Genomic DNA, 13,621 nt, shown 5'->3' with positions numbered 1-13,621 from the left:
ATACACATTATATATATATATATATATATATATATATATAATTATATATAATTATATAGTATATATTGTCGGATGATACAATATTTCTAAATCAATTATGTATTTAGCCGAATGATTTACAAAGGCATACAGGAAGTAGAAACGGAATAATTCAAAATCATGTGACGAGTTGTTCGAAAGTTGTTCGAAACTTGTAAAGTTTGTGTGTGTTAAGGTTCTGACTTATTCGTTGCATCTCGCTAATCGACACGTCATACTGTACACACGCCACGAAGTACCTATAACGATGAAGTATCTACCGGAAAAAGAGTGAGTATGTGTAGGACTCTATTATAATAATTTTGATTAATTAATTAATTAATGAGCGACACATTAAAAGTTGTTATGCTTTTTCCATTATGTAGTGAATTTAATTTTAATGTGATTATTACAGTGTGGTTATTTTGTTTTAGCAATATCTAACCTTTAACGATTTGTTTATGGTTATGAGGATAACGGTGATGTGATGAATTTATATTCATGAGAAACCTGGTTTAATTAATAGGCCATTCAATAAGGTACAATGACATGTGGAAGAAAAACAATTCATTGATAAACATTGTCTTGCTTGTTATGTCACAGAAACAAATTAGTACAGGCTATAAACAGAAAGGACTGGCCAGCAGTAAGGAACACCCTTGAAAATGAACCACACCTTAATGAAACTCATGACGAGGCAAGTACTCAGTTATATTTATTTAGATATTCAAAATCTATAATAAACATTATTGGTTTAATTAAATTTATTTCATTTTTCTTCATTTCAAATATCCCAATTAAAATAGTGAGCCATTGTATGGCTGTAGTAATTGTCTCTATAATATTATAGCGCGCGCCTTAGACCTACATACAAGTTTTAGTAGGTAGGCATACAATTTTAAATCAATATCATATATTATAGACTAGAATTTCAGTAACAATCATCTATCTGAACATAAATCGTGTTTACTGTAATCAGAGATTTCAGTATGAATTATTATTGATAAAGATACATACCGGTAATCAACAAATTACTGTAAAGCAATTTAAAAAAAAATGAAATTCCTGATTCCATGCTAAAATTAACCAACCATGAAGAGATGGTTATTTAATAATAAAGTTGGATAAACCTTTGAGCCGATAAGAACATAACCAGGAGCATAATAAAATTGCAGTAAAATAAATTTAAAGAATAACAATCGATAGCATTTGAAAAAAAGTAACGGTTGATTATTTAAAAATCTACAAATTAAATAAACAATATTGATGATTTATATGCAGAAAATATATATTAGGCCTATTCAATTTAACCATGATTGAATATTTGGCCATCTCAGAGGCGAGGGGTCTATTTGAAGTTTTTGTCTTCATACCATTATTCTAATATTGTAACCAATATTATTATAAATGGTAAAACTATCTAACGCTGACACCAACACGGTATTCTTAGTCTAGGTTTTGGGGCTTGAAAATATCCTCTACACAATATTATTCACACTGTACTTTAAGTACAAACCGTGTGGCCAATATTCATTTAATTTCTATCAAGCCTACAAATTAATTCGTTAGTTAATAGACTTCTGCGAAGATTCCCCTGATAACTAAAAATACAAGTTTAGCGCCCTCTGTTGTTCAACAATATAATGCCTTTGTACTTTAATATTGGGATGGCATTCAATATCATGTTGAATCAATATCATACTATTTACTTCGCCTTACAAAAACCGTATACAAAGTAATCTAATGATGCGTTTATAAAAATAGATACAGGATAAAAACGTGCAGAATTTTTTAATACGACTAATATCAATGTGTAATACACATGTTTTTCGTTAAATTGTGAATAAAATAATAATATTAATAATAATTGGCGATGAATGGCTATAAGTAAATTTAGGCCCTAAGTAAATCAATCTAATTAGACGGGTTTGAATTTACGTGCTAATTAGATAATTGTTTTGAATGATATATCGTACTGCTGATTTAAATTGGTCTCCCTCTTCATTTCAAATGTCCAAACTTTGATAACTTTCAGTCAATTGTGGAATGCTTTCTTGTTCCTTAACACAATAAACTTGAATTTGGATAAAATATTAACCAGCGGTACTTAAGAAATTAATAAATTTTAGTAACAGTATCATATTCATAAGAATATGGGAACAATGATATCTAGTTATTTTAAAATCCAAACTCAAAAAAAAAAAAACGTTCATGTGTTAGCGAATAGGCCTATGTTTGGAAAATATTATTTTATATATTAATTACTTACATTGTATATTTTATTAGGTTAAAAGTTTCATTAAAAAACAAGCATCGGTAATTTACAGACGTACAAAATAATACGTTCTAATATTCCTTGACTACTAAAATGGTCATGTGGTATTCAGTCTAGGGGCTTTAATAGGCCTGCTCTAAAGATCTATCTATACCCTAACTATTTCTACTTAGACTAATTTTACTCGTGCACTTCTGTTTAATGAGTACATACATTACGTACGTTAAAAGAGTGTGTATCACTTGGGAGAAACACAATTAGACCAACATTAAAACAATTTCATTTACACTCGCCGTTGTCAAGTATTCTCCTTTTTTTATAAAATTAATTATAATACATGGTTCACGCAATTTTACATAGGCCTACTATACTATACTGGCAAAACATGGACATGCTAATATAATTTGTTAAAATACTAATTACAAACCATTTCCCAACAACTAAACGTTTATGTTTAGACCTATTCACTAACACCGGTACCGTACTCCCTTTTTAATATAACTTATAAATAATTACATGTTTCACGCACGAAATATTTACAAGGGGCATAAAATATGGGCGGACTATAATACTGTACTAACAAAACATATACATGCTAATATCATTTTTAACATACTAAACATGACGATGGTCCAACAAAAAATAAGTTTAATATGTCTAGACCTTTTCACTGACACAGTACACCCTACTCCCTTTTCCAAATTACTTCTAATATTACAGTATTCTTCAAATGATTGCGCGTATTATAAGACACATTTTTAACTGTTTATGATATAATTATTCTTTAATGATATTGGAATACCATCGTACTATTGAAATTATGAAACTCTTAAAAAATAATGTTGGTAGTTGTATGTATCGTAATTCAGAACAATTCTTGTTTTCGTATAAGATCGGCGCCACGCCATTAATGTACGCCGTGTCTCGCCACGCACCAGATGACGTATTGGAGAATATGATAGAAACGGCGTCTGTAGAGAATTTAGGACAACAGCAGGTGAGGGGAATTAGATATCACTGCATTTTAAACATCACAAGCACACAACATATATACAACATACAAATAACAATTACAGTCAATTACAGTTATTTATTACAAGTAGGGTTGAAAATGATACTTTTATTTCATGATTTATTTGACATCTTTTCAACACAGAAAAAAAAACAATGGCCATTAGGATGGATATTCAAAATGAAAATTATAAAAAATATATTTTGCATTGACAGAAAATATTGATGTTTGATTTTGTTTTTATTAATACAGTTTACTGTATTGGTGACAATAAAATTGTTTCACAAAAAAGGTCTTTTGCTAAAAAAGTTATTTGGAAATAATTTGTGTGTAAATATAGGCCAATTGATACAAAAACACATTTCAAAAATACATAAATAATGCAATTAGTATTTAATAATAATGAATGTAATAAGTAATGTATGTGTGATGTTTGTGAGTTGTTATGTGCTGTTGATATGTGGTGTGTGTGTATAGTTTCTTGTTGTTTATTATTTCTCTCATCATATTCTACATTTTTCTTTTAGCGTTTTGGTGGTTCCACTATTCTCAATCTCTTGGCATTCTTCGCACGCGTGTCAGCAATGAGATGCGTGTTGGAAAGAACAAACAAGAACATTAACACACAAGACGACGTGAGTAGAGTAGAAGAAAATATCACTTTATTCATTGCTAACAAATTAACTTTAATTCACTCACAAACACATTAACATCACCTTCTAATTTAGTATAGTAATCTAATATTATTGGATATAATACGGCGTTATAATTTATCATCTTTACAACTTTTTGAGATTAGGCTTATGTTTACTTTTTTTCATTATAGACCTTTAACTACTGAGTAAGTATAGGCCTACCGTACTGCCCGTCAAGTATTATAATGTAACTAGCAATATTACAATAATATGCTTTTGAACACCATTATATTGGATTACTATTGTTATATTGTCATCATCGGCATCACATTCGTTATAGTATTAGCTTGAATAATGTCATTTCATTATTTTAATATTTATTAAAATTATTTGTCCTCATGATATATCATCATCATCTTAATATTATGATCAATGTTAAAGAAATAAATTTTAATGCCTAATATTATCATTATTGCATAGTATAATTGGCAATACTAAAGTATTAGGCCTGTGGTTATTAGGCCTATATTATTTCAGGTACTTTTACGTTGGCGTAATAGGCCTATCTGTTAATTTATTCTTGTGTTGTGCGTGCACGACAAACTTGACGTTGATTATCATTCCATTGCAGTTTGGACGCACACCACTACATGACTGTCTAGGTGATTGGGGGATGCTGAGTAGTTATGAGGAACACAGACAGACGGCAATTTGCCTGATCACCTACGGCGCGTCTGCCGCCATAAAAAATAAGGTAATATCATGTCAATGACTTTAATACAACAACGGTGTATGAAACTACCAGAAACATTTTTACTAATCAAAACCAACGTAATAAATATAAATTCATAAAACATTATATCAATTAAAATCATAGCACACAATGATGTTTTTTTTTAAAGTATGATTTCAATAAATATTTTTAATTGTGATGTGATAATAATTTACAACAATAGTTATAAAGTTGTAATGTTAATAGTGTTGATTATTTGAATGATTATCTATATCATTTTATTATATGATTATTTTATTAAACCAAAATATACCACTGTTTTCGGTCGATTTAATTTATAACCGTCTGGCAATGAAATGGATCACCGCGTGCTCGTGTTTGTTATTGCAGGATGGAAAGACGCCTCTTGATGTGTATGATGAAAACGAATGTAAACGATACGAAGACACCACAAGAAAGAAGAAGAAGAAAGAATTAAGAGATTTACTTGAAGGTACAATAACACTTAACTTACACATTTATTCTATTATTTTTATAATAATTCGACACAATAATATTATTTTAAACAATGTTACCTAAACGGTCTAAGAAAAGAACGAGCCATTTAACGAACGTCAGTAATAGTATTCCCATTGTCTGTTATAATACTGTAAAAAATGTTATCGTAATTAATCAAAATACATGTAATTTAAAGGGTGAATTTAATAACAACTATTAGTATAGAAAGACAACATACTAAATATTTAATAATTTGATTTTTTTTTTCTTTGTATGAACTATCAACTCTATCAGAGGTTTTAGCCAGGGGTCCCGATGCTGTCAAAGCATTCAAAGATGCAACAGACGGTGAAATAACAGTTAATTCAAGACTGACGTTTCTTGGTCAAGAGGGTTTAGGAAAGACATCTTGTGCCAAAGCCATGCTTGGGAAAGAGTAAGTAGGCCCACCGGATGATTTTGGTATAACTTTTAAAATGTACGCATGTCAAGTGCGAGATGAAACTGAACATTTAAATTTCCTTTTGAAAATTACCAGATTCTATAACGTCAGGTGGAGTTTTATTAGTAATTAGACAACTGCTTTGTAGACGATCCTTATAAAAGTGAGGAGAGCCTCCAACAACAAACAAATCTTTCTTTATTCTGGAAAGCTCACTTCAATACAGTTGATGTACTGATCTCCCAAGAAAGTTAAGAAAATTAAAGAAATAATAAAAATTGGCTTCTAGCATTTTTCGGGTAGAGTGATCATGATTTGATTACTTAAATATAATGGGGCAGACTCCTGTAGACATTTAAATATCATAAAATATCATATCGTTTTCCCATCTGTCATGGACACACTTCCAGTTTATCATAGACACTGCTCAGTAATGGGTGTACATAGCCTATCAGCATAAAGACAATTCTAGCTAGTATATTTTGCAGAATCTGAAGGCGATTAATTTTTACAGAACTAAAACGTGATATGACAAAAACATTACTACAATTATCAAAACAAGGAAGTACAATTACATTAGCAAGCAGTCTTAACGCAAAATTAGGATAATCTACGAATTATGCCAATACGTTGTTATAGTCTTAAATAGTCAACAACACTAATTTATGTTATGATATTCATATTTGTAACCTATTGCATATGCTATATAATAATTCATGGCTTTCACTGACAATGCTAGTAATTAGTATTATCATTATTCTTATCGCTATCGATCATCACCCTTCTCATTATTGTAATTATTAATAGCCATTTTTAATGTGTTGCTGCAAATTCAAATATAGATTTAATGAAACAGAGCCGTCAACTGATGGCATTGATACGACGACTGTCTTTCAAATCGATGAGGATTACAACAAATTGGAGCAGAAAGATGTAGACGGTATGATTCTTAATACAAAGATTTAAACGATGTACAATTTAATTAACAAATTAACTGCTTAATGTAATGTATTAGTTATTTTGATTATTCTTTGATTTTAATTACCCCTTCTTTTGGTGACTGCAACTGTGACAGATTGTGAAGTAACCAAATAGATACGAGATGACGGTATCGATGAAATTGACCCCACTGATGAAATTGTTCCTAAAATGGATGGAAGTTTCAATGTACTGTTTTTGAGAAAATATTTCAATCTAAGCTAATCATATTTAAGAAAATGTTAAGTCACATTATACTTACCGTAAGTCTCTCATATAGGCCTATATGACAGTGACAAGACAGATGCGGTTTCAGAAAATATAACAGAAAGCAATCATTGACTTTTTTCTTTTTTTTTTCTGCCAAAGCAATAATTATTTAATAGTAAAATACATAATACCAGTGATTTTCAGAACAAATCAAATCAGCATATTCATATTCAAAATATAAAAAACAATGTATATTAGACCACTTTTAAGTTTTCTTAAGATTATCATTTCACAACAGAACAATTTTTCTCAACTACAACAGTTCTTTTCAGAACTATGTGGTGTACCACAAGCTTTAACATATATGTTATTACTTCACCATGCGAACCTTCAAACAATACTTAGAACAATTTTTACAATCAATTTTTACAATCAATTTTCTCCCTTTTACAGTATTTAAGTAAAACAAAAATTGTTTCCTTAATGTTAAGAGTGCTGTCATCCTTGACTTTTAATCACACAGCCATCGGGAAGAGGCACCGCCCAATTCCTCCCCTCTGTGTTCCCTCCGTTTCCGTTCCCTCGTCCGTTTAAAACGTTTGTCTTGTTACCTGCACAAGTGCCGTTTTCTAGACCCCTCCTGCAAATACCCTAATCCCTCAGCTTTAATGTGTACATTATTTTGTAATTTTCTGCAGATCTCTCTGTTGTTAAGAAAAGAAAAATACAACACTCGGACGAATTACTTATAACGAAAAAGCTCAAGACAAGTGAACAAATAGCAATGGAAGGTATACTAATGTTGTCTTTTAAAATTATTCAATTTGATATGCACTGATTTTGAATGTAGTAAATCAGAAATGTAACAATAGCAAAAAAAAACAACATATTAATGGAAAAATGTTATATAGCATAAATATTGACATTTTAAATTACTAATTATTTTTAGCATTATCGGATGAGGAATTCAGCATTCTCAATACTTACATCTCACAATGGTATGACAGCCACAAATGTCTTCCTATGCTGAAAGTGTTGTTTAGAGATAAGCTGGACAATCACGAGCTATCACAAGTAAATGGCACGATGGACTTGCTGAATAAAATATTGGCACGTGGTCATCTGAGTTCACAGAATCTTAGAATCCTCTGTGATACCATTAGCGTAACTAAACATTTTGGTCTTTTATTGAAGATTAAAAAAAAACTACCATCATTCCCGGATGTTAAAGAAGGAACCATTTCAGGCTCATTCACACCTCACAGACAAAAGCTAATGAAATTTGGAATGGTACTGTCTTCAGGCGATGTGAAGCAGATTGATGGATTGTATAATAAACCTTGTAAGGACTATACAGATAGATGGAGCATGATCAGTGATCTAGAACACCAACAGATTATGAGTGAAGATAATATAAAAAAATTCATTGATAAAATGAAAATCCTCAATCTTCCTCTAGCAATTAAGGCACTAACATAGGTATTTTAAACTTTTTTAAATGGGTTTTATACATACTTTTATATTATAAATATTATGTTAGGTTGACTGGTAGAACACAAATTTATTAAAATATAACAAAATAACATTGTACATTGTTCTTTTTTTTAAATCTTATTGCACTTGGACATATATATACATATATATATATATATATAACACATCTAGATATATATATATATATATATATACATATATATATACATATATATATACATATATATATATACACATATATATATAAATATATATATACATATATGTATATACGTATACATTTATGTATATATACTACTCGAGGGGTGCAGAATGATGTTACTGCATAATTTAGGTGTGGAAGTATAAACGAATTGCAAATTGTAATTAATATATTGGTAGGAAGAAACTTTTTAAATCTTTAAATGACACCAACGGTTTTTGAAATATATTTAGCAATGTTAGAACTATGGTGAACTATTATTCATTAAATTTATATACAATTAATAATTGTTTTAATTAGGCCTTTACTGGTTGTATTTTTATATACAGATACACCTTGTTTTATATATATGTGTATTATAACTATGTTTATTCCTATTTTATTGAAATCATCGGTACTCAAAAAATGAAACTGTAAAGTGTACATGCATAATTGTACCGTCAGCCTGAAGGTTGTCGACGTACGTAATTGTAATAATATAAACATTATGTTTTGTAAACCTAATTTTCTTATGTGTTAATGTTTATTTAATGTGTATGTATATATGCATGTATGTATTTTTGTATATGTATACATGTAATAATAATAATAATAATAATAATAATAATAATAATAATAATAGTCTTATATAGCACATAATACAAGAAAGTTGCCCCTTTGCACATTGCATTAAAAAAAAAAGAAGAAACATAACCATGAAACATCCTAATACTATAAAAAAAAAAAAACTAATAACGAAAAAGAAGAATCATTTCCACTGCTCCGTACTCCAGCATTTTGAAGCCCCTAAAGTTAGGGGCTCGCTGGAACAATATTCACAGGAGCTTTAGTGAAAATCTAGCTAGCCTATCCTACAATTTAATAAGTAAATAAGATGTGAGAGCAAGTTTGCTGAGTGGCTAAACACCTAAACGAACGGCGAAAAATATGTTTCAAAAATATGCTTTTTTTTAAGAGACTTCTTGAAAATTTCCACTGAAGTTGAATTTTTGAAATGTCCTCCCATAAGAGAAAAAAAATTATGGTGAACAAAGTGACAATCAAATACTCCAGGGAACTTTGCAACATCTGTTTGATTAAAATTATATGGTGATAGTTTATACGGTTTATTTCTTTCTAAAAATAACATACTTCGTTTTTTTAAATATTAACTGTTAATTTGTTGGCCATTTAGACAATTTTGAAAGTTCACTTTCCATAACATTGTACGTTTGGCGTAAGCTTTCGTTATTATACTGGTATCATCAGCAAACCTTACCAGTTTTAATGATTTACTAACATAAGTTAAATCATTTACATATTGGAGAAACAACAATATTTCTGTCTTCATTTATTCAGTTTAAAATGCCTTACAATAAGATTTGCATTTACATAATAGATACGAAACATTTAATTATCAATCAATGATGAGAAGTATGGCGTGAACATGATTTATAGGCCTACTGTCTGTCAGTCAGTGCAATACATTTACGCCACATATAATTAATAGATACAGTAGGCCCTAATATTAATATATCGTTGCTAATGATTTAAAGTAAAACATATAAAATAAAACAAATTTTAAATTGCTTAAAAATATAGGTTTCCATCTATAGGTACCTATATATTATCATCAGATTTTAATACATAGTATTTATTCTAATACATTTTATTTCACATGATTAAATACCCCATTCCCTCTTTTTCGTTTACTCTTGATTTAGTTATCACTCATTATTGTGAAATTCCTTTCTATTGTCGTTAGCATTCGTGTGGTTGGCACTCTCACAACTAGATGCTAATGCTTCCGAAAAAGAGAGCGGCCTCGTCGGCCTACGGTCACAACCAGTTTTCATGGTTGTCGATATAGAGGGCGGAAACACTTCTTTTTCTTCCGGCTGGTTTCTATTCTGCAGAGTGTCTGTCGATTCGTTTTCCAAACACAGATGCGCACGCCGTTTTCTTACTGGTTAACAGTAGAATTATCCATGAAATTAAATACATTACAATTACATAAATACATATATTATGAATGATATTCATAAGACATTAAAATTGTCTTAGATGTCATAATATTATTCTAAGTAGGTTTATATTAATGCTTAGGCCTATTTCATTTCATTTCATTTTATCTGGAACCTAAGGAGTTATTCTCACGTGATACATTTCATTCGAGTATGATATTTGATATTAATTTATGACTGTTTTAGTCATTATTTCTATCTTAGTCGTGCAATAAGGAGATGAACTACTTTCAGAGATGTTCATCCGTTCATCCTTCCCTTCATTAGCGGTTGCCTTCAATTTTTCATTTTTGTTCTTGATGGTAAATACTAGAATTTCAACAATTAAGACAGTAAACACGTCAGCACTACCAATTTTCTTTCCGGTTACTACTATTACATTATATTGATAGTTGCCAGGGTGAAAACGCAAAGTAGTCAAGTAGGCCTATATTATCTAACCTTTGTACATGTCTGTGTAGTTGATGAAAGCGTTGAGGGAGTCCCACATGAGATATGGGACGGGTTTCCTATTTTCTGACGAGGGAAGCTCTTCTGCCTCAATCACTCTGGAAATTATACTTTGCTTAATGTTTGAAGCAGACTCCATCGGACGAGGTAGCTTTTTATCCGGTACCTTCAATTGGAATAGCAATAAGGAAGTAATCTATTGAATCATCATAATTATTTTCTTCATCATCTGAACATCTGTGTGACTGCTTCATGATCTCATCATCATCATCATCATCATCATCATCATCACCATCATCATCATCAAAACTATTTCTCCCTCATCTTTATCATGACAATGCGTTAAATTAAATGCATTAATCCGTTTCACATTAGGCTAAAGTCGGGCATTCAGTGCGTCGTATGACCGTCGCACGACGAATACAATTTCGCTCCATTTGAGCGCTAGACAATGTGACTCCGTCTCATGATTGTGGGTGGCCGTGAACGGATCGTCATTAAAAACAATCCGTTGCGCGCGCTTCGTCGCGTTGGCGGTCTTCATAGAATCGCATTGCCCGACAACCGTCGGGCGCAGAGAGTACCCGGCTTTAAGCTACCAATAATCTAACTCACCAAAGATAAGTAAGTAGCTTTCCAATGGACACCTTTATTTATTTTTAAATAAATAAGAACAAGAAAGACTTGACGTTATTTTGATGTACCGGTATGTTATATATTTTAATAATTTTGTAATTTTGATTATATATTTTAATATATTTCACGAGTAGTATTGTTATAGAAAAAAGTTTTATTGAAAATTATATTGCAACATGTAATTGTCTTGTACTGATTCAATTAAATTACTATACACAGATTTTCCCACTAAGCATTCTGTAAAACTTACCATCTTTAAGCAGTGTACTCAAAGTCTTCGTTAATGTTCATGCAAAGAAAATTGAAACAATATTATTTAAGATTTATTTTAGGAAAAGTGTCTTGGTTGTTATATGGACATCTATTAGCCTATCATAATATTATTAGATTCAACATTGGAGATTGAGATAATAACATGTCTAGGCCTACCACACCAGGACAAGGCCTAAACCTAGGCCTATATATAATAATAAATTGTTCTTTTTACCAGTAGTATAGGCTACAATTTAGTAGTAGAGTAGAGGCCCGGTAGTTCAGTAAGTGGAGCATGGATTTAATCAATAAGAATAAGGCCTAGGCCTAAACACATTGTACAAACGGATGTGTCTGTAGAAGGGAATCGGCCTTTAGGTGTATCCCAGGTCTAGGCCACTAAGGCTTAGTCATTGAAACTTGAATAATTTGGCCTACCGACGTCCAGTATTTATTATTAATTTCATAAACCAACAACTTACTACAGCAGGTGCACTTTCAATTCCCAACCATGTTTCCATACCACATTGTTCGGCTTCCTCTTTAATCCGCATCTCTTTATTCATGATTTTGTGTACAACTACTCTTTTTAACTCAATATTCAAAAAAATATATAATAAATATAATGATTATTAAAATGAATACTGTTCCTTTCCTTCCCTGTAGCAGCTTAGCATTTTTCGTATTTCGCGTAATTTTGTAGTGCGCGTGCACATGCGTGCCTCATTGCGGCGCTTACCCATCATGCAGTTCCTTGTGTGCGAAGTTTTAGTGCGAAGTTTGTGCAAAGGTATAAACTTATCGGTATTCGTTACGCTTCGGGGGTGGGGGGTTTCTTTGGCTAGGAGTCAGTAACTACAACTGGTTACTTTGCTCATCCTCGTTATTTGTTTCAGTTAGGTCATGGTTAGGACAGGGTTAGGACAACTTCGGGTCTATCGCGAGTCGACGGGCTATCGAAATAACATGATGCAAAATGGCTTAATCCTAGGCTAAACGAAACTATTAATAGCTGATTAATTCTTAAAAATTAAATATTATTTCCATAAATTCCGGTATTAAATTAATAGTAAGCTTAAAGTGATACACACCAAATCGTAAAAAATGGGTTCAGGACCATTCACATCAAATTCGTACGATTTCCAATCTGGACTCTCGATCCAGAGCGATGGACCTCAGAGCCATGGCATTGTGTAGTGAAATATTATTTTTTCCTCATTAGACCTAAACAGTCGCCTCTTAATGCTCCGTCATTTTTATAACAGCAGACTACGTCGACTGCAAAAAAAAAAAAAAAAAAAAAGAATGGAACAAAATTAGCGTACAAAAAGTACCGTACCTATCTAATCGAAGTAAATAAAATCACAGAGCACCACCTGTGGACACTATACACAATAGCCGAAGGTCACATACCATTACCAGCATGATGATTAAGTCACCTGCATGTGACGTCATGAAAGCGCAAACCGAGCGCTAATACATGTATTGTTACATAGGCCTAGGCTATAATATGGAGAAAAAAACAGCATACTCTCCATGCACGATATTCCGTAGTAAATTACCGGAGATAAACACATCATTATTAAAGTATATATATATATATAATCATCAAAGAAAGGTAAATACAGTGTTCGAACAAAGGACATAATAATACATCGTGTAGCATAGCTCGCAACGAATGTAGTCCTGTAAATAAATGAATAAAGAAATTGTGTAATAAAATCCCTCTGGCGGGACACGAACCTGCGACCTCTCGCTGTCAAGGCGAGCGTCATAACCATTA

General features: G+C 31.3%; 1 protein-coding gene and 1 long non-coding RNA gene across 2 annotated transcripts in view; one reads left to right on the top strand and one right to left on the bottom strand.

The window, feature by feature from the left end:
- The window catches only part of LOC117106506, a 9,379-nt gene extending 999 nt beyond the window's left edge, over positions 1 to 8,380 (top strand). The window contains exons 2-11 of the mRNA XM_033247875.1: positions 108 to 309; positions 622 to 715; positions 3,186 to 3,290; positions 3,833 to 3,940; positions 4,572 to 4,694; positions 5,064 to 5,166; positions 5,466 to 5,607; positions 6,456 to 6,553; positions 7,500 to 7,592; positions 7,751 to 8,380. Of these exons, the coding sequence (XP_033103766.1) occupies positions 287 to 309; positions 622 to 715; positions 3,186 to 3,290; positions 3,833 to 3,940; positions 4,572 to 4,694; positions 5,064 to 5,166; positions 5,466 to 5,607; positions 6,456 to 6,553; positions 7,500 to 7,592; positions 7,751 to 8,280 (1,419 nt within the window). The 5' untranslated portion in view covers positions 108 to 286 and the 3' untranslated portion in view covers positions 8,281 to 8,380. The remainder of the gene's footprint in view (positions 1 to 107; positions 310 to 621; positions 716 to 3,185; positions 3,291 to 3,832; positions 3,941 to 4,571; positions 4,695 to 5,063; positions 5,167 to 5,465; positions 5,608 to 6,455; positions 6,554 to 7,499; positions 7,593 to 7,750) is intronic.
- A 158-nt stretch (positions 8,381 to 8,538) lies between these two features.
- The window catches only part of LOC117106499, a 5,485-nt gene continuing 402 nt past the window's right edge, over positions 8,539 to 13,621 (bottom strand). The window contains exons 2-4 of the long non-coding RNA XR_004445080.1: positions 12,930 to 13,116; positions 10,942 to 11,116; positions 8,539 to 10,442 (exon numbers count right to left, since the gene is read on the bottom strand). This is a non-coding gene — a long non-coding RNA (uncharacterized LOC117106499). The remainder of the gene's footprint in view (positions 10,443 to 10,941; positions 11,117 to 12,929; positions 13,117 to 13,621) is intronic.

This window comes from Anneissia japonica, unplaced genomic scaffold (genome assembly GCF_011630105.1).
Source record: "Anneissia japonica isolate Jap-2015-1 unplaced genomic scaffold, ASM1163010v1 scaffold368_len332514_cov184, whole genome shotgun sequence".
NCBI classification, from domain to species: domain Eukaryota; kingdom Metazoa; phylum Echinodermata; class Crinoidea; order Comatulida; family Comatulidae; genus Anneissia; species Anneissia japonica.
This window is presented reverse-complemented; position numbering and strand designations above follow the sequence as displayed.